This window comes from Tachyglossus aculeatus, chromosome 17 (assembly GCF_015852505.1).
Source record: "Tachyglossus aculeatus isolate mTacAcu1 chromosome 17, mTacAcu1.pri, whole genome shotgun sequence".
NCBI lineage: Eukaryota > Metazoa > Chordata > Mammalia > Monotremata > Tachyglossidae > Tachyglossus > Tachyglossus aculeatus.
This window is the reverse complement of record NC_052082.1, coordinates 7,270,919-7,290,973: the sequence shown is the minus strand read 5'-3', so window position 1 is coordinate 7,290,973 and position 20,055 is coordinate 7,270,919. Positions and strand designations below refer to the sequence as shown.

Sequence of the window (20,055 nt, the reverse complement as noted above, 5' to 3'; positions counted from 1 at the left end):
AGTGCTTAACAAATGCCATTATTATTATTATTATTTTCATTATTGATTGGGACAACGTGCATATGTGAGTACACCGACGTGTGCACACCGATGTGTGCGCTGCATGTCTGAATGCACATGTCCAGTAGTGCAGAGAATAGCTGGGGGGCCACTAGACACCCCTAAAAGCACTTAGTACAGTGCTCTGCACATAGTAAGCGCTCAATAAATACGATTGATTGATTGATTGATTGACCTGAGGCTCCTTAGCCCACAGACTCTCCGGATCATACCTGGAGAGTTTCCAGTCCTCTACCAGTCTTGGCTACAGGAGGGAGAGGGAAGCAGAGGCCTGTCCATTCCATTCCTAGCTTGGCCAGTGGCTAGCGAGTGGAAGACCATCTGCTGCACATCAAAATTCCCCTGTGCAGGGCAGGAGCGACATGGGAGACAATCGAGGGTGGAGACTCAAGTTTACTGCGCGGAAGGAGGCAGTGGTAAACCACTTCCGGATTTTGACCAAGAAAAATCTATGGATCCATTACCAGAACGATTGCGGATGGAGGTGGGGCGTCCTGGGGAGATGTGTCCATGGCGTCGCTATGGGATGGAGATGACTCAACAGCATAATAATAATAATGATAGCATTTATTATAGCACTGTTCTAAGTGCTGGGGCGGTTAACAAGGTGATCAGGTTGTCCCACGGGGGGATCACAGTCTTCATCCCCATTTTACAGATGAGGTAGCTGAGACACAGAGAAGTTAAGTGACTTGCCCAAAGTCACACAGCTGATAAGTACAAGACAAACCCACAGAAGCAGTGTTGCTTAGTGGCTACAGCACGGGCCTGGGAGTTATAAGGATTTGGGTTCTAATCCCAGATCTTATGTGTGACTCTGGGCAAGTCACTTCACTTCTCTGTGTCTCAATTACCTCACCTGTCAAATAGGGATTAATATGGTACATAGGCTGTGCCAATCTGATTAGCTGGTATTTACCCCAGTGCTTAGTACAGTGCCTGGCACATAGTAAGAGCTTAAAAAAATAACACATACCAATACCACAGGTTCCATTGACTGGGCCAGTTCTGCCCTGTCCTCTCAGGTTTAGACTTAACAGCACCCAAGGACATGAAATGAAGTTGGGTTTTCCAGTCATTATCAGGAGTTTTCTTGGTCATTAATTGATGAAGCGGTTCACCTCTAAGAAACACACGTTAGGACTTTCTTGCTAACCAAATAAAAAAGTGGTTCACCTGTGAGAAACCAATATGGTGGTCAATTAAAACAATAAATGTTTTCGTTGCAGCCGAGAGAGTCCGTTACTAGAAATGAAACTTCAGCCGATGATTTGCTGAGGCAGGATGCAAACAGGGTTGCCCAGTGTTCTGCCGTAATTTCTCTAAGGCAGGGAAAATGGGTTGCTGCTCGCAATCCCTAGTGAGAATGGGCTTCCTGCGGCCCTCTTCTGGTCCATTTACTCGACCAGTGCGGCACATCACGGGGGGCAGAATCAGGAATTCCTCCTCAATCGGCCCATACCAGAGCTGCCTGAGGTCGGGAGTCAATCGGTCGGTCACTTGTATTTGTTGAACATCTACCGTGTGCTCAGGACACTGTACTGAGCACTTGGGAGAGTGCAATAGAGTTAGAAGACACGCTCTCTGCCCTCAAGGAGCTTACAAGCTAGTGGAGTTAAGCATGGTATCCAGTCAGAGGGGAATCGAAAAGGTCTTGTTGGTGCAGTTTGGGGGAATAAGGACTTGGGGGGTGAGGGGAAGTAAAGGAAAAAGCTGACCCCACTATTGCATGAGTTCAAACCTCCAGCTTCCCCTTTTTCATGGTATTTGTTAAGCACTTATTCTGCGCCAAGCACTGTTCTAAGCACTGGGGTAGATACAAGTTAATCCGATTGGACACAGCAGTCTCCGTCCTATGTGGGGCTCACAGGCTTCATCCCCATTTTACAGATGAGGGAACTGAGATACAGAGAAGTGAAGTGACTTGCCCATGGTCACACAGCCGACTAAATGGTGGTCAGAATAAGAACCCAGGTCCTTCTGAATCGCAGGCCCGTGCTCATCGCCACTGCTCCGATAGTTGCCCCGGTTTTGTTTTTCCCAGGCCAACGTTCTGTCTCTCACAGTAAATCTAAAAAATGCATGGGGGAACGGTATGTTAGATGCCCTCCTGACATCCATTCTCATGGTTATGGTCAAACCAACTAATTCCCTTATCTAGTCTCTCTCATCCAAAACTTCCTGCACTTATGGACCTTTCATAATAATAATAAAAATAATAATAATGGCATTTCTTAAGTGCTTACAATGTGCAGAGCAGTGTTCTAAGCTCTGGGAAGGTTACAAGGTGATCAGGTTGTCCCACGGGGGGCTCATAATCTTCTTCCCCATTTTACAGATGAGGGAACTGAGGCCCAGAGAAGTGAAGTGACTTGTCTAAAGTCTCGCACCTGACATTTGGCAGAGCCAGGATTTAAATCCATGACCTCTGACTCCAAAGCCCAGGCTCTTTTCCACTGAGCCACACTGCTTCTCTGTTACTTCATGCCTTAATTGATCCAAACCCTTCTTGACCCAAGTATATTTTCTGCCTGTATGACTTCTGAGGTTAACAAATCTGTTACGCTTACCACCCACACTGGGAAATATGCTTCATGTTTGTTTTAAACCTACCATATTTAAGAAAAACTGTTTAAGTGCATTTTTTGTCCTGGTGTTGTGGGATATGGGGGGAGCAGCAGTTCTGTGTTTGCTCCGTTGACCAGACTAAACTGTCATGCTCCAAAGTGGCCACCCCTCCCCTTTCCCAGAAAAGGCCAGGTGGACAAGGCTGTGTTAGGTTAATAAATAATAGTGATAATAATAATAATAATAAATGGTATTTGTTAAGTGCTTACTATGTGCCAAATACTGTTGCACAGTATTTGGAGAAGCAGCATGGCTCAGTGGAAAAAGCCCGGGCCCTTCAGCGGGCTCACAGTCTAGAAGGGACTAAACTGACAAGGGACACTCTTACTGCTGTGATAAAAATGACATTCAGAAAAGTTCTCCCTCCTCCTTAGACCATCAGCCCCATGGGGGACCTGATTATCCTGTGTCCAACAAAAACCACAATTATTATTATTGTTACTAATGAGTATTTTATATTTCTCTCGGACGCTCTTGCTGCCGTGAGAAAACTGACAATCCGAAAAGTATTTTACCCTTCCCCCAAGTGTAATGCCTTTCTATTGCCTTAAGGAAGTCTCTGATTCCGAGGTGATAGTCTATTATAACACCATCTATGAAATTGTGACATTATTTAAACACGAATATGTCAACTCCAATTATGCTGATGAACCATTTATCATTATGAAGGGTGGCTCATCTGTGACAGGTTTTCTAATAAGAGGTTACAAGTTCAGGCAAGTGATGTTTACCCTCGCGATCCTTAAAAGCCTCTCCTCCACAGACTCTCTCCACAGAGAATGGCCGAGGGCCAAGGTCTAATTGCTGGATCTTCCCAAGTGAGAGTGCTGGGATTCAATACTCTCCATCTTGCCACCTGAGGGGCTGAAGAACCGTAAAGGCAAGAGGCCATCAGCGGTGACTCTTCTGACCGGGTGAGAAGAAAGAGCGTAATAATAATAATGATGTTAGTATTTGATAAGTGCTTACTAAGTGCCAAGCACTGTTCTAAGTGCTGGGGGGGATACAAGGCGATCAGGTTGTCCCACGTGGGGCTCACGGTCTTCATCCCCATTTTACAGATGAGGTAACTGAGACCCAGAGAAGTGAAGTGACTTGGCCAGAGTCACACAGCTGATAAGTGGTGGAGTCGGGATTAGAACCCATGACCTCTGACTCCCAACCTGCGCTCTTGTCACTGAGCCATGCTACTTCTCTAGCATCTCAATTGGCAGCTGCCGTATGTGGCACTATAGCCCAGGATCTTCCTGATCCTTTCATGTAATCATAAGAATAATTATTAGGGTGTTTATTGTGCTAAACATTACCATAAGAACAAGAGGTTCACCCTGAGCACGGTCTCTACACTTTGATTTTGAACCTCACGAGGGACAGAGACTGTGTTTAATTCTCGCCTATGTATTTTCTCCCAGCTCTTAGGGTGGTGCTTATTCACCCTTCTCTGTGACCCAATATCTTATGTATAGATCCGTAATGAATATATTTATATTAATGTCTTTCTCCCCCTCCAGACTGCAAGCTAAGGGAATGTGTCTACCAATTCTGTTATATTGTACTCTCCCAAGCCCTTAGTACAGTGTTGTGTACACAGTAAGCACTCAAATATGAGTGATTAATTGATTGATTACAGTGCTCTGGAGTTATGCTCTTAATATTACTATTACATGAGGCTCAGCATCTAAGAGGGAGGTTGAGCAGGACTTTTCTGCCCATTTTACAGATGGGGAAACTGAAGCCCACACAGTAGGCCAGTGGTGGTTTTGGGACTAGAAGTCAGGTCCCTTCTACATTCCCTGTTAATAATGATAATAATAATTAATAATTATTCCATTTGTTAGGCGCTTACTATGTGCCAAGCACTGTTCTAAGTGCTGGGGTAGATACAAGGTAATCAGGTTGTCCCACGTGGAGCTCACAGTCTTAATCCCCGTTTTACAGATGAGGCAACTGAGGCACAGATAAGTCAAGTAACTTGCCCGAAGTCACACAGGTGATCAGTGGCAGAGCCAGAATTAGAACCCTCGACCCCCAAGCCCATGCTCTTTCCACTAAGCCACGCTGCTTCTCTGCTTGTTATACTGTGTTCTCCAAAATGCTCAGTACAGTGTTCTGCACACCGTAAGCACTCAATAAATACCATTGATTGATTGATCCCAGACCCGTGCTCTTTTCTCTAGGCCATGCAGCATCTCAAGTCTTTTGCAGGAAGCAAGCCACAAACCCAACTTCCTCCTTCTCCTCCGCTCCCCCCACCCCCGCTTTAGAACTGGGGAAGAACAGTTCTACAAACGAATCATCCTCCGAGGCCAAAGTTTAAAATTCCTTTCTTGGCCCATTTCTCTGATTCAATCATCTGTTACAGAGAAGAAGGTAAAGAGGATGGAGAACATTTTGCAAAGGGAATGGATTTCTAACACCCCATCAATATGCATTCAGCTTAGAAATCAATAAGTAATAAACAGTAGGACAACCCCAGACCATAAAAAATCCTTCTGGCAGAGAACAACCGAAAATTTGGCCTCTTCCCGTTTTCCGTCGATGACTTCTTTCGGAGTCGTGATTACCTATATTTACCGGCAGGTTTTTATTTTATTTTTTTCATTCTTTAGCTGGCTGCATTCCTTTCCATCTCTCACGTAAATCCTTAAAACGAGTTTCTTCTCCCTTTCTTTAATTGGCCAATACAAAGAACTCTAATACCTTACTGGAACTCTAATACCTCTCCTGACGGGCTTCCTTCAGGTCCTTAGGACTGATTGAAGCTGCTCTGTCCAGACCTGTTAGACTCGTTTTTATCTCAACTCCTTGTGTCATTTCACCTTTCCCTCCTTCCCACCGACAGATCTCCACTAGGTACGAAGATGCCACCCGTCTGATCGGGAAGCGGACAGCTGTGGGGACACGGAAGCGTACGTCTCCTCCTCCCTGACAGAAGATGATGTATCTGTAAGTTCGCTTTTGCCTCTTTGATTTTGGGTGCCATCTTGGGCCCCAGGGACCCGAACGGCTGGTTTTAAGACGTACCCCCAGGCTCGCTCCGTGACCCTCCCTATTCCGTTTTGATGTTCAAATCGGCTTTGTCGTGGGTGTCCACGACACCAGGACCTCAGGTCTCGTGGAGTGACTGAGGAGATGCTGCTCGTTAGCGGGGATTTGTTCCTTCGTCAAAATCCTCCGAGGAACCGCGTTTCCACCAGAAGACTGGCTCCCGTGGTGTTTTGTGCAAGCTTTGGTTTGGGTCCACGTTACATTTATTTTGGTGCCCAGAATCCCCTTGCCATTTGGTTAAGGCTTCCAGACTGCCTTCACTTTCTTCGTTACACACTCCCTCTCCTTCAGCCCCCTTCCCTTCTGCTGCGGGAATCTCAAGACACATCTAGACCTGGGACTCTTTTGGACCCTTGGAGGTACAGTAGGACAACAGTGAAAACTCTCTCTAGCTTTTTTTCGAGATGCAAAGGAGAGAAAGAGAGAAAGAGAACTGTGAGCTGTTACTGGATGGTGTCTGTGAACAAATCTGCCTGGACACAAAAGAGGGTGTGCAAAAAGAGAGGAAGAAAGAAGGCAGGATAGCTTTAATTTTTGGATCTATTTATACTGCTCTTCCACACTGTGGAAAGTTCATAGAATCAATGGCTCCATGTACCTGTATCGGAGACTTATAGCCGCAGCTTTTCTGTTTCCTTCTCTCACCCCACTCTGGTTCCCCCCGCATATGTTAATTTGCAAGAACAGTGGAGCATTCATGGTATTATCTCCCCGGGAAGATATCTCTCCCCGTCCACCTCCAAACAACCAGCCCTAGATCTGTTTTAATAATAATGATGATGGCATTTATTAAGCTCTTACTATGTGCAAAACACTGTTCTAAGCGCTGGCCATCCGGGGAAAGGCACCTATCCTGGAAGTACTACAATACCAGGCTGATGTGTGGAGGGAACGGAGCAAGCTCCCAACCCACCTCCTTTCTCCAAAAAGCCGCTTAACACAGTGTCTTCACATCAATGACGTATCAGATATTAAACTGATAAGAACAGACACTACACTTAATCTTAGCCAAAAGGCCAAGAAGCGATTCTCCAGAACCGAATTCTGGGCTAGCACTCTCAAGGGTTGCCTTTTTGATTCCATGCTCTATTCCTGAGGAAGTCATTTCCTTCCCCTCCCTGGGCCTCAGTTTGCCCGGCTGTATAATGGGCATCTGTGCCAGCTGCTTAGCTACCTCCCAGACATAACGTGGGGTTGAACCGAGTCAAACGGTGAAATATTCCAGAAACGATTTTCAGCCAATTTCCATTTGCGGAGTAGAATTCCAGAGCTAGAAAACATGGACTCCTTTCAAAGAGCCATGTGGCTCTGGAGAGAAGCTGATCAAGATTAGGAACAAGAAGCCCCGTGCCTCAATCCCCATCGTCTCTGCTCTTTCTCCTCTTTGTCACCTCTCTTAGATTTCTCCCTTTTCCTACGGGACCCTGAATGAGTCGAGGTTGCTTTTTTTCTCCACGGCTTCTCCTCCTACCTCAGTGGTGATCTTCCTCCCACTCCTTTCTCTCTCGCTGACCCCACGGGATTCACTTCGAGCTCCCTTGCTCTTTTCATTTCTCAGGTCTTAGTGGCTTATCCATTTTAAGCTCCAATTATCATCTTTAGGTAATTAACCCCCAACTGACTTCACCCTCCCTTTCCTCCCCCCGCCTCCTGCTGGGTAGTTTCACGGAGCTTCCCCTGCCGGATGTCTCATCCCCATTTTCAGCTTAATTTAATGAATACCAAACACCTCACCTTTCTCCCGAATCCTCCCTTTGCTCCAAGTCCGTACTGCTGGAGACTGGATCTCTGACTCTCGATCGCTTTCTGATTCTCTTTTTCTCTTTCTCTCATGGCATCCAACCAGCTTCTTTCTCTGCCATTTCTTTGTGTCATCCCCCACCCAGAAACTCCCCCGCGAAAAACCATTAACTTGTTCAAGGGTAGAGAGACCATCCATTCATTCATTCATTCAATTGTATTTATTGAGCGCTTACTGTGTTCAGAGCACTCCTCATTTAATGGGCCAGTGTTGAATTTTGTGGTCCCTTCCAAGAATGTGAGCCCATTGTTGGGTAGGGGCCGTCTCTATATGTTGCCGACTTGCACTCCCCAAGTGCTTAGTACAGTGCTCTGCATACAGTAAGCACTCAATAAATACGATTGAATGAATCATCATCATGAATGAATCATCATCATGAATGAATGAATGAATGATCTCACTCTCTGAAAGGCCAGGAGCAAAGCGGTGAAAGAGAAAGAGGAGAGGATCCCTTCATCCTTCCTCTCTTTCTACTGTCTTCTCCCTCCTTTTCCTAACAATAATAATAATAATGATGATGATATTTGTTAAGGGCTTATGGTGCGTCAAGCACTGTTCTAAGTGCTGGGGTAGATACGAGTTAATCAGGTTGGACACAGTCCCTGTCCCACAAGAGGCTCACAATCTCAATCCCCATTTTACAGATGGGGTAACTGAAGCCCAGAGAAGTGATTTGTCCAAGGTCACGCAGCAGATAAATGGTTGAGCAGGAATTAAAACTCAGGTTCTTCTGACTCTCACGCCCATATTCTACCCACTGGGCCAAACTGCTTCTAACTAGGCCATACTACTTCTCCTCCTCCTCCTCATCTGCCTCCTCATCCTCCTCCTTCTCCTCCTGTTCCTCCTCCTCCTCCTCCCCCTTGTCCTTCTTTTCCCCTGCCTCTACTTCGGGTGTCTGGTGTAGGAGGAACTGAGCACTCTCTAGACTGTAACCTCCTTGTCAGCAGGGAACGTATCAACCAAATCTCTAAAATGTACTCTCCCAAGTGCTCTGCACACAATAGGCACTCAATAGATGTCATTAATTGATTGATTGATGTCAGATACGCAGAGAGACTCTGCAAACTGCTCTAGCAGCTAGAGCACGGGACTGGAAATCAGAAGGACCTGGGGTCTAATCCTAGCTCTGCCACTTGTCTGTTCTGTGACCTTGGGCAAATCACTTCACTTTTCTATGCCCAAGTTCCCTCATCTGTAAAATGGGGATTATGACTTTGAGTCCCATGTGGGACAGAGACTGTGTCCAGCGTGACTAGCTTGTGTCTACTACAAGGCCTGGCAGATAGTTTGCGCTTAAAAAAACCCATAAAAAACTAGCCAGGGCAGCCTGACTGCTGCAGGGAAAGCAGCAAAGGAGAAAGAGCAAATATATGACATTTGGTAAGTCAGCGAAAAGAGGGAGGCTTGCCTCTCCTCTCTTTTCTTACCTGATGTTACTAATTAAATCTTTCCTCTCACTTTTACTCTGTGTGTATGTTTGTGTGTGTGTTCGGCTGTGATTCTTGCTCCAGGTTTCTCTCTCTCTTTCCTCCCCCTCAACTCCTCCCTCTCTCTTTCTCTGATTCTTGCTCTCTCTGTATCTTGTTCTCTCTCTGCCTTCTCTTTTGTTTTATGCCTTTGTCTCACTTCCCACCCTTGAGGGCCCATCCTTTAGACTAATCTCCACCGCCAGCTCTGCTTTGTCCTCCACGGGTCCTGTGGGAAAGAAGAAACACTTGCTAAGTTCCAGCTTGCTTGTTACCTTTCTGAAGTGGGACTTTGATCATCTAAAGATCTCACAGTTGGAGTTAGTGCCCAAGTGGGGTTCAGTCAAGACAAATGGTCCCCAGATAATAATAATAATAATAACACTGGCATTTATTAATAATAATAATGGTATTTGTTAAGCACTTACTATGTGCAAAGCACCGTTCTAATAACAATAATAATAATGTTGGCATTTGCTAAGCTCTTACTATGTGCAAAGCACTGTTCTAAGCGCTTGGGTGGATACAAAGTGATCAGGTTGTCCCACGTGGGGCTCACAGACTTAATCCCCATTTTACAGATGAGGTAACTGAGGCTCAGAGAGGTTAAATGACTTGCCCAAGGTCACACAGCAGACATGTGGCGGAGCAGGGATTCGAACCCATGACCTCTGACTCCAAAGCCCGTGCTCTTTCCACTGAGCCACGCTGCTTCTCAACACTGGGGAGGTTACAAGGTGAGCAGGCTGTCCCACAAGGGGCTCACAGTTTTAATCCTCATTTTACAGATGAGGTAACAGAGGCACAGAGAAGTTAAATGACTCGTCCAAAGTCACACAGCTGACAGATGGTGGAGGCTTACTATGTACAAAGCAATGTTCTAAGCGCTGGTGGGGGGGGGGGGGATACAAGGTGATCAGGTGGAGGGACACAAAAGAGGGTGTGCAAAAAGAGAGGAAGAAAGAAGGCAGGATAGCTTTAATTTTCGGATCTATTTATACTGCTCTTCCACACTGTGGAAAGTTCATAGAATCAATGGCTCCGTGTACCTGGGCACTGCACTAAGAGCTGGGATGGAGATCTGACAGGATTTGGTGACAGACTGAATGTGCTGGCTGAATCAGGGGCCGAAGCCAGAGGCGGGATGAGGCTGGGGGTTTAAATTGAAAAAAAAAGTGTTCTGGGCCATTCCAAAAATGGATGAAGGACAGACAAAGAAAGCCCATCGGGTGGAACTCATTGTCCTTGCCAAGCCTCTCAGGGCACACCTCTCCCTACCAGGGCTCATCAGGGTCCCCAAAGGGCCCATGAGGGGAATCCAGCAGCATGGCTCTGGGGATCCTGCCATCCTTCCTCCCGATGGTCAGGGCCCAGCAGCCTGTCCGCGCTGCCCGTCACCCCGAGGCGGCCCACAGGGACCTTTCCTCCCTCTCGCCCTCCCCAAGGAGTGAGTATCCCCAAATCTGGACCCCCATTCCTCAGAAGGGGAAACTGAGGACAGAGAAATTCAGAGGGCTGCCCAGGCAAGTAGTACAGCTGGGATTAAAATGTAGGGCTTTTGACTCCCAAGTCTGGGCTCTGTCTACTAGGCCCCTAAAGCACTAGATAATAATAATAATAATAATAATGTTGGTATTTGTTAAGCGCTTACTATGTGCAAAGCACTGTTCTAAGTGCTGGGGGGAATACAAGGAGATGAGGTTGTCCCATGTGGGGCTCACAGTCTTAATCCCCATTTTACAGATGAGGAAACTGAGGCACAGAGAAATGAAGTGACTTGCCCAAGGTCACACAGCAGACATGTGGGGGAGGCAGGATTCGAACCCATGACCTGTGGCTCCCAAGCCCGCTCTCTTTCCACTGAGCCACGCTGCTTCTCTTAAGCATCTATCATCTATAGACGATATACTCTTAGATAGTGATAGATGTGACTCCCCTCCCCTCAGCCTCACAGCACTCATGGACAGATCCGTAAATTATTTTAATGCTTGTCTCCCCCTCTAGACCATAAGAGCCTTATTTTGATTTATTTTATTCCCAGGATTTATTAAGATTTTGCTGTGTGTCAAGCGTATCAAGTGGATTCTAAGCATTAAGGCAATAATAATTATGGCATTTGTTAAGTGCTTACTATGTCATGGGTTCAAATCCCGGCTCCGCCACTTGTCAGCTGTGTGACTTTGGGCAAGTCACTGAACTTCCCTGGGCCTCGGTTACCCCATCTGTAAAATGGGGAGTAAGACTGTGAGCCCCCCGTGGGACAACCTGATCACCTTGTAACCTCCCCAGCACTTAGAACAGTGCTTTGCACATAGTAAGCGCTTGATAAATGCCATCATTATTATTATTATTATTATGTGCCAGGCACTGTAGTAAGCACTGGGGTGGTTACAAGCAAATTGGTTTAGAAAGAGTCCCTGCCCCACGTGGGGCTAGATACAAGACAATAGGGGCAGACAGCATCACTTTCCACATGGGGCTAACAGTCTAAGTAGGAAGGAGAACCGGTTTCGAATCCCAATTTTACAGTTGAGGAAACTGAGACACAGAGAAATTAAGTGACTTGCCCAGGGTCACACAGAAGGCAACTGGCAGAGCAGGGATTAGAACCCAGGTGCTCCGAATCCCGGGTTCCTGTCCTTTTCACATTAGGCCATGCTGCTTCCCTGTGGGCAGGTGACATGCTTATCAACTCTGTCACATTGTACTTTCCCAAGTGCTTAGTGCGTTTCATGAGCCCCTTCCTTCCTCTCCCCCTCATCCCTCTCTCCATCCCCCCCATTTTACCTCCTTCCCTTCCCCACAGCACCTGTATATATGTATATATGTTTGTACATATTTATTACTCTATTTATTTATTTATCTTACTTGTACATGTCTATTCTATTTATTTTATTTTGTTAGTATGTTTGGTTTTGTTCTCTGTCTCCCCCTTCTAGACTGTGAGCCCACTGTTGGGTAGGGACTGTCTCTATATGTTGCCAATTTGTACTTCCCAAGCGCTTAGTACAGTGCTCTGCACACAGTAAGCGCTCAATAAATACGATTGATGATGATAATTAAGGGCTCAATAAATACCATGGATCTATCTATTGATTGATTATTTGACTGATAGTGCGTTTCACACAGTTAAGGGCTCAATAAATACCATGGATCTATCTATTGATTGATTAATTGACTGACAGTGAACTCTTCTTCAAGACCTTTTCTCTTCTATTCCTCATCCCTCCTTCACTGCCTAAATTCAACAGTTTGTTTTCTATAGGGTGATGCTAGGTATTAATCTATAATCCCTGGAACATGGTTTTTAGAGTTGGGTAGGTTGGAATGGAAAATGGAGAGTATCAGCTGAGTTTCCTCATCTGTAAAATGGGGGTGAAATACCCGTTCTCTCTCTTATTTAGATTGTGAGCCGCATGGGACAGGGACTGTGTCCATTCTGATAAACTTGTATCTATAATAATAATAGAAATAATGGCATTTATTAAGCGCTTACTATGTGCAAAGCACTGTTCTAAGTGCTGGGGAGGTTACAAGGTGATCAGGTTGTCCCACAGGGGGCTCACAGTCTTAATCCCCATTTTACAGATGAGGTAACTGAGGCACAGAGAAGTTAAGTGACTTGCCCAAAGTCACACAGCTGACAAGTGGCAGAGGCGGGATTTGAACCCCTGACCTCGGACTCCAAAGCCCGGGCTCTTTCCTACTGAGTCACACTGCTTCTCCAACGCTTAGAATAATAATAATAATGATGGCATTTATTAAGCACTTACTATGTGCAAAGCACTGTTCTAAGCTCTGGGGAGGTTACAAGGTGATCAAGTTGTCCCACAGGGGGCTCACAGTCTTAATCCCCACTTTACAGATGAGGGCACTGGGGGCCAGAGAAGTTAAGTGACTTGCCCAAAGTCACACAGCTGACAAGTGGCAGAGGCGGGATTTGAACCCATGACCTCTGACTCCAAAGCCCGGGCTCTTTCCAGTGAGCCACACTGCTTGACACATAGTAAGTGCATATCAAATGCCATAATTATTTTCAGCTTGTTTAAAAGGGGTTTGGATTAATTCCTAGATGAATCATCCACTGTAGTTCTTGAAGTAATGTTGCCTAATGGAAAGGGCACAGGCCTAGGTGTCACAGGACTTGAGTTCTAACCTCAGCTCCACCATATTCCTGCTGAGTGGCCTTGGGCAAGTCACTTAACCTCTCTGGGACCTCAGTTTCCCCACCTGTCAAATGTGGTTGCCCTACCTGTTCTCCTTACCTCTTAGACTGTGGGCCACATTTGGAATAGGGAACACTTAATAATAATAATAATAATAATAATAATAATAATAATAATAATAATAATAACTGTGGTATTTATTAATCACTTATTCGTGCCAGGCTCTGATCGAAGCACTTGGGTTAGAAAAAATTAATCAGGTTGGACTCAGTCCCTGTCCCAAGGAGAGTTCACAGTCTTCACCCCATTTTACAGATGAGGGCACTGAGGCTCAGAGCAGTGAAGTGACTTGCCCAAGGTCACACAGCAGACAAGTGGCAGGGTCTGGATTAGAACCCAAGTTCTTTTGAGTGCCAGGCCTGTGCTCTATCCACTAAGCCATGCCTCTCGATTTGAATATCTCGTATCTGCCTCCAGCACTTGATGTGATACTTGGTAGATAATAATAATAATAATATTATTTGTTAAGTGCTTACTATGTGCCTCGTATCTGCCTCCAGCACTTGATATGGTACTTGGTAGGTAATAATAATAATAATAATAGTATTTGTTAAGCACTTACTATGTGCAAAGCACTGTTCTAAGCACTGGGGGGGGGTTACAAGGTGATCACGTTGTCCCACGGGGGGCTCACAGTTTTAATCCCCATTTTACAGATGAGGTCACTGAGGCACAGAGAAGTGAAGTGACTTGCCCAAAATCACACAGCTGACAGTTGCCGGAGCTGGGATTTGAAGCCATGACCTCTGACTCCAGAGCCTGTGCTCTTTCCACTGAGCCACGCTGCTTCTCCAGGTAGATAGTAAGGGCTTAACAAATACCTATTATTGTATTATTATTATTATTTCTATCATTGGAAGTTAGGGATGTTAAATGGTCCATCTGCACAGTAGAGCTCCTATTGGAGGCAGAGTTTCTCACTAAACTCTGCCGTACAGGATTTCCTTGCTACGCCATGAGATTTATGGGTGTTTCCCCCATTCTAGGTCAGTCAGACTGGACACCAGAAGGAGGACTCTGGAGCCGTGGATGACAGCTCTCATTGTGGCAATAGTTCTGGTCATCACAGCCTTGGTCATCGGTCTTCTCATTTATTTTCTCATCTTCCGTGAGTATCGCTTTGGATTTTATCCTCTCTGAATTTTTCTTTCCTCAAAGTTCTAGTTTCATCCCCAAGCTATTTTAACTAAATGGTAAAGCGCAAGGACCCGAGTTCTAGTCCTGGCTCCATCAACTTTTAGACTGTGAGCCCACTGTTGGGTAGGGACTGTCTCTATATGTTGCCAACTTGTATTTCCCAAGCGCTTAGTACAGTGCTCTGCACACAGTAAGCGCTCAATAAATACGATTGATGATGATGATGATGATGATCAACTGTCTGCTGTGTGACCTTGGGCAAGTCACCCTCACTTCTCTTTGCCTCGTTTACTTCATTTGTAATCTAGGGATTAAAACCGTGAGCCCCTTGTGGGACACAGACTGTGTTCAACCTGATTAGCTTTTTTGTACCTCAGCACTTAGTACAGTGCCTGGCACATAGTAAGCGCTTAACAAATACTTTAAAAAAAATCTATTTTTCCTCCTCATGAACCCACCCTGTCAGCCCCACAGCACACCCAGCCTTCCAACCTGATTACCTTGTATCTACCCCAGTGCTTAGAACAGTGCATGGCACATGGTAAGCACTTAACAAATACCGCTATTATTATTATTATTACACGTCTGTAATTTATTTTAATGTTTATCTTCTCCTCTAAACTGTAATCTCACTGTAAACACGGAACATACCTACTAATTCTGTTGTACTGTACTCTCCCCAGGGCTGGGTACAGAGTTCTATATACAGTGAGAGCTCAATAAATAGCATGGATTGAATGATTAATTGATAACCTTGAATTTTATATTGTCCAAAGTGCCTTTGCTCCACTAATCTCATTTTGGCACTCATGACTGATGCTAGTTCCCATCTCTGTTCATCGCCCTGCGATAAACAATTCAGGGGTCGGTCAAGCTTCTGGGGTGAAACTCATTCATTCATTCAATCGTATTTATTGAGCGCTTACTGTGTGCAGAGCACTGTACTAAGCGCTTGGGAAGTACAAGTTGGCAACATATAGAGACGGTCCCTACCCAACAGCGGACTCACAGTCTAGAAGGGGGAGGCAGACAACAAAACAAAACATATTAACAAAATAAAATAAATAGAATATGTAAAATATGTAAATATGCACAAGAAATGATACGTGAAATGATATGGTGGTACGGTTACTTTCTATCCACATCCAGAATCAGTATTTTCTGACAGCCGATTACCCTGGGGCTCTCTTGTGTGGAAAAATCAACTCATTTTCTGCCCTACATTTTGCCTGTTTCTAAGTAAAATCAAGGGGAATCTTGTCTATCACTTCTGCAAAATGCATCTTAAAGATTTGCATTTTGTGTGCCACCTTTCTCCAAAGAGTTGAAAAAATTCAGCCGCTCTCTGATTTCTGCTCCATCAATCGTATTTATTGAGCGCTTACAGTTTGCAGAGCACTGCTAATGAAGTGCTTGGGGGAGTATTGGTAGACATGTTCCCAGCCCACAGTGAGTTTATAGTCTAAAGGACAAGCTCACATTGGGGGGCGGGAGGAGGAGCCGGCTGTGGAAGGAGGCAATTTCCACCTTGGAGAACCCACCAGAAACCTGGAAGAAGTATTTGGGGGTCGATATAACATTCTGTTTTTGAGTTTAAATTGCTGAATGGTTGCCCAAGGTACGTGGTAGAACGGGAACATGTGTCATTCATCACAGAGCCCAATTACAAGCCTCTCATCCCCCTTTTCCTCTTTTTCTTTCCCTTTCATCTTTCCAAACAGATGCAAGATTGGAGTATTATCGTGGAATTTTTGAAATATATAGTGTCCAAGTCAACGGTAAAAATGAAATGACGACATCCTACCAGAAAAGTGACCTGCGGGGATTGAGTGAAACTTTGGTAGGCCAAGGTTTTTCTCTTTCCAGCTGCTTATTTTTTTATTGGTATTTTTTAAATAGTATTTGTTAAGCACTTTCTATGTACAGGTACTGTTCTAATTGCTCTTCTAGAAATGTTCTTCAAGACTGTGAGCCCGCTGTTGGGTAGGGACCATCTCTATATGTTGCCAACTTGTGCTTCCAAAGAGCTTAGTACAGTGCTTTGCATACAGTAAGCGCTCAATAAATACTATTGAATGATAAATACAAGCTAATTAGGATAAATACAAGCTAATTAGGTTGGACTCAGTCCATGTTCCACTTGGGGCTCACAGTCTTAATCCATCTTTTACAGATGAGGTAACTGAGGCTCAGAGAAGTGACACAATAATAATAATGGCATTAATTAAGAGCTTACTATGTGCAAAGCACTGTTCTAAGTGCTGGAAGGTTACAAGGTGATCAGGTTGTCCTACGGGGGGCTCACAGTCTTAATCCCCATTTTACAGATGAGGTAACTGAGGAATAGAGAAGTGAAGTGACTTGCCCAAAGTCACACAGCTGACAATTGGCGGAGCCGGGATTTGAACCCATGACCTCTGACTCCAAAGCCCGTGCTCTTTCCACTGAGCTACGCTGCTTCTCTAATGACTTTCCCAAGGTCACACAGAAGACAAGTGGCCGAGCAGGGATTAGAACCCAGGTCCTTCTGACTCGCAGGCCTGTTCTCTATCCAAAAGGGCGCTCTGTTTTTCATCTGCCTCTAAATCAGCGTCTTCGGAAATCCTGAATAGAGCAGGAGTTATTTATTCTAGGGAATGGATCTTCCTGTGAGGCACGTGAAGGGACTACAGGTCCAGAAATCTTTGTTCAAGTTCTTTCTTTCCTGCGCTTTGACCTTGAGCAGGAAGCTTAAATGATGCTAAACTTTTGTACTAAATTCCCTGATGACTTAAAGTCACGTCAAGCAGGGAACGTGTCTACTAACTGTTATATTGTACTCTCTCAGTACAGTTCTCTTCTCACAGTAAGTGCTCGATAAATACCATCAATTAATTTATTTCCCTGTCACAGTCGCTTTATGACACCTGGATGATTTCCTGGTTGGGTAATGTTCTGCTTCTCGATGGATGCTTTAGAGAACTGGATTGAACATTGAATTTGAGCCTAGGAGTCAGTAGAATTGGCTCTAATCCCAATTCTTCCACTTGCCTGCTGTGTAACTCTGGACAAATCACTAAAAATAATCATAATTATGGTACTTGTTAAGTGCTTACTATATGCCAAGCATTGTTCCAAGTGCTGGGGTACATATAAGTTAATCAGGTTGGACACAGTCCCTGTCCCACTTGGGGCTCAAACTCTTAAACCCCATTTTCCAGATGAGGGAACTGAGGCTCAGAGAAGTTATGTGACTTGCCCAAGGTCACACAGCAGACATGTGGCAGGGCAGGGATTAGAACCCAGGTCCTCGGATTCCCAGGCCTGAGCTCTGTTCACTATGCAATGTTGCTTCTACACTGAATGAATGAATCTGGATTAATGGGAACTCGTCTACTAACTCTGTTGTAGTTTACCCTCCCAGAAATTTTCCTTTTCTGAATTTCGTCCCCTTAATTTCTAAAATAGAGTAGGGCAGACAGTTACACTGCCAGGGAGAAACAGTATAGATGGCAGTGTGTGGAGGGCAGGGCTGAGAATTAGTAGCTAGGTCTGGAAATGATGCACCTGTTTTCCTAAGTGGAAACTGGGTGATGAATTTTTCACCCTGGGGTGGGCCAGGGTGTGTGTGACTGTTATGAGTGTGTTTGTGAATGCATGAGTGGGGGGGGGGGGGGGGTGGGAGAGAGAGAGAGAGAGAGAGAGAGAGAGAGAGAGAGTGACTATATTCTGAATTAGGTAACATCCATGTGTGAGTGCTACTAAAAAGCCAAATTCAGATTTCCTCCCTCTATCTGTAGGAAGATGGCTCTTTGCTGTCCACCTGCATTCACGATCTGCAGTGTCAAGTGCTGCGTTCAATTCTTCCCCTTAATTTTATAATAGTTATAGCAATAATTATCATGATAAGCATACAAATAATAATAATGAAGATAATAATCATTGCGGTATTTGTTAAGCACTTACTTTGTGCCAAGCACTCTGGGGCAGACAGACATTACTGCATCAGCCTTCTCTCTGATCTCCCATCCTCTTGTCTCTCCCCACTTCAATCCATACTTCATGCTGTTGCCCGGATTGTCTTTGTCCAGAAACGCTCTGGACATGTTACTCCCCTCCTCGAAAATCTCCAGTGGCTACCAATCAATCTGCACATCAGGCAGAAACTCCTCACCCTGGGCTTCAAGGCTGTCCATCCATCCCCTGGCCCCCTCCTACCTCACCTCTCTTCTGTCCTTCTCCAGCCCAGCCTGCACCCTCCGCTTCTCCGCCACTAATCTCCTCACCGTACCTCGCTCTGGCCTGTCCCGCCATCGACCCTCTGCCCACAGCATCCCCCGGGCCTGGAATGCCCTCCCTCTGCCCATCCACCAAGCTAGCTCTCTTCCTCCCTTCAAGGCCCTACTGAGAGCTCACCTACTCCAGGAGGCCTTCCCAGACTGAGCCCCTTCCTTCCTCTCCCCCTCATCCCCCCTCCATCCCCCCCCTTCCCCACAGCACCTGTATATATGTATATATGTTTGTACATATTTATTACTCTATTTATTTATTTTACTTGTACATATCTATTCTATTTATTTTATTTTGTTAGTATGTTTGGTTTTGTTCTCCGTCTCCCCCTTTTAGACTGTGAGCCCACTGTTGGGTAGGGACTGTCTCTATACACTGTCAACTTGTACTTCCCAAGCGCTTAGTACAGTGCTCTGCACACAGTAAGCGCTCAATAAATACGATTGATTGATGGATTAGTGTAAATAAATAAAATTAAAGATATCTTTGTAAGTGCTGTGGGGCTGGGAGCTCATCCTCTAGACTATGACCTCAATGTGGGCAGGGAATGTGTCTGTTGTTATATTGTTCTCTCTCAAGTGTTTAGTACAGCGCTCTGCTTATAGTAAGCGCTTAATATTCATTCATTCATTCAATCGTATTTATTGAGCGCTTACTGTGTGCAGAGCACTGTACTAAGAGCTTGGGAAGCCCAAGTTGGCAACATATAGAGATGGTCCCTACCCAACAGCGGGCTCACAGTCTAGAAGGGGAGACAGACAACAAAACAAAACATATTAACAAAATAAAATAAATAGAATAAATATGTACAAGTAAAATGAATAGAGTAATAAATATTTACAAACATATATACATATATAGAGGTGCTGTTATAAGTATGATGGAATGAAAGGAGGGGGTCTGGACTCCTTTACCCCCAAAGGTGACCATCCATGGCACAGGTCGTTGTCGCTGCTATCCATCACCTAGTCCAGTGGATCTGTCCCCTCCTGTTTTCCTCTCAGGAAGGGAGTCACCTTGTCACACAGTTGCTTAACTTCTCTAAGAATCAGTTTCATAATCTGTAAAATGGAGATAAAGTGGAGATAAAATCCCTGTTCCCTCTAGAAGCCCCCTGAGGGACAGGGGCTGTTTCCAAGATGATTATCCTGCATCTTTGACAGCAAGTAAATGATAAATACCGTCATTACTACTAAACCTCTCCCCAGGGCAGTTCTTTGCACATAGCAAGCATCGAGGAAATGTCATTATCACTACTTGCACTATGTTTATTCTATTATTCATTCAATTATTTATTTAAATTACTCTATAAATGCTTTTCTGTCTGTTTCCTTTTTCAGAGTGTAAGCTCCTTGTGAATTTATGTCACTTGCTTTTTTTGTTCTTCCCAACACTCAGTACATAATATTGCACCTGC

The 20,055-nt window shown here is 45.0% G+C and overlaps 1 protein-coding gene and 2 non-coding genes across 3 annotated transcripts in view; 2 read left to right on the top strand and 1 right to left on the bottom strand.

Moving 5' to 3' along the window:
- The first annotated feature begins 254 nt into the window (after nt 1–254).
- Nucleotides 255–392, top strand: LOC119939809. The gene has a single exon (XR_005454772.1). It is a non-coding gene; the product is annotated as a small nucleolar RNA SNORA7 (small nucleolar RNA).
- Nucleotides 393–6,573: 6,181 nt separating this feature from the next.
- LOC119939865 lies at nt 6,574–6,764 on the bottom strand. The gene has a single exon (XR_005454824.1). It is a non-coding gene; the product is annotated as a U2 spliceosomal RNA (small nuclear RNA).
- A 3,568-nt stretch (nt 6,765–10,332) lies between these two features.
- LOC119938988 (transmembrane protease serine 11A-like) overlaps nt 10,333–20,055 on the top strand; it is a 32,432-nt gene continuing 22,709 nt past the window's right edge. The window contains exons 1-3 of the mRNA XM_038758773.1: nt 10,333–10,529; nt 14,219–14,340; nt 16,091–16,209. Coding sequence (XP_038614701.1) covers nt 10,333–10,529; nt 14,219–14,340; nt 16,091–16,209 — 438 coding nt within the window. The remainder of the gene's footprint in view (nt 10,530–14,218; nt 14,341–16,090; nt 16,210–20,055) is intronic.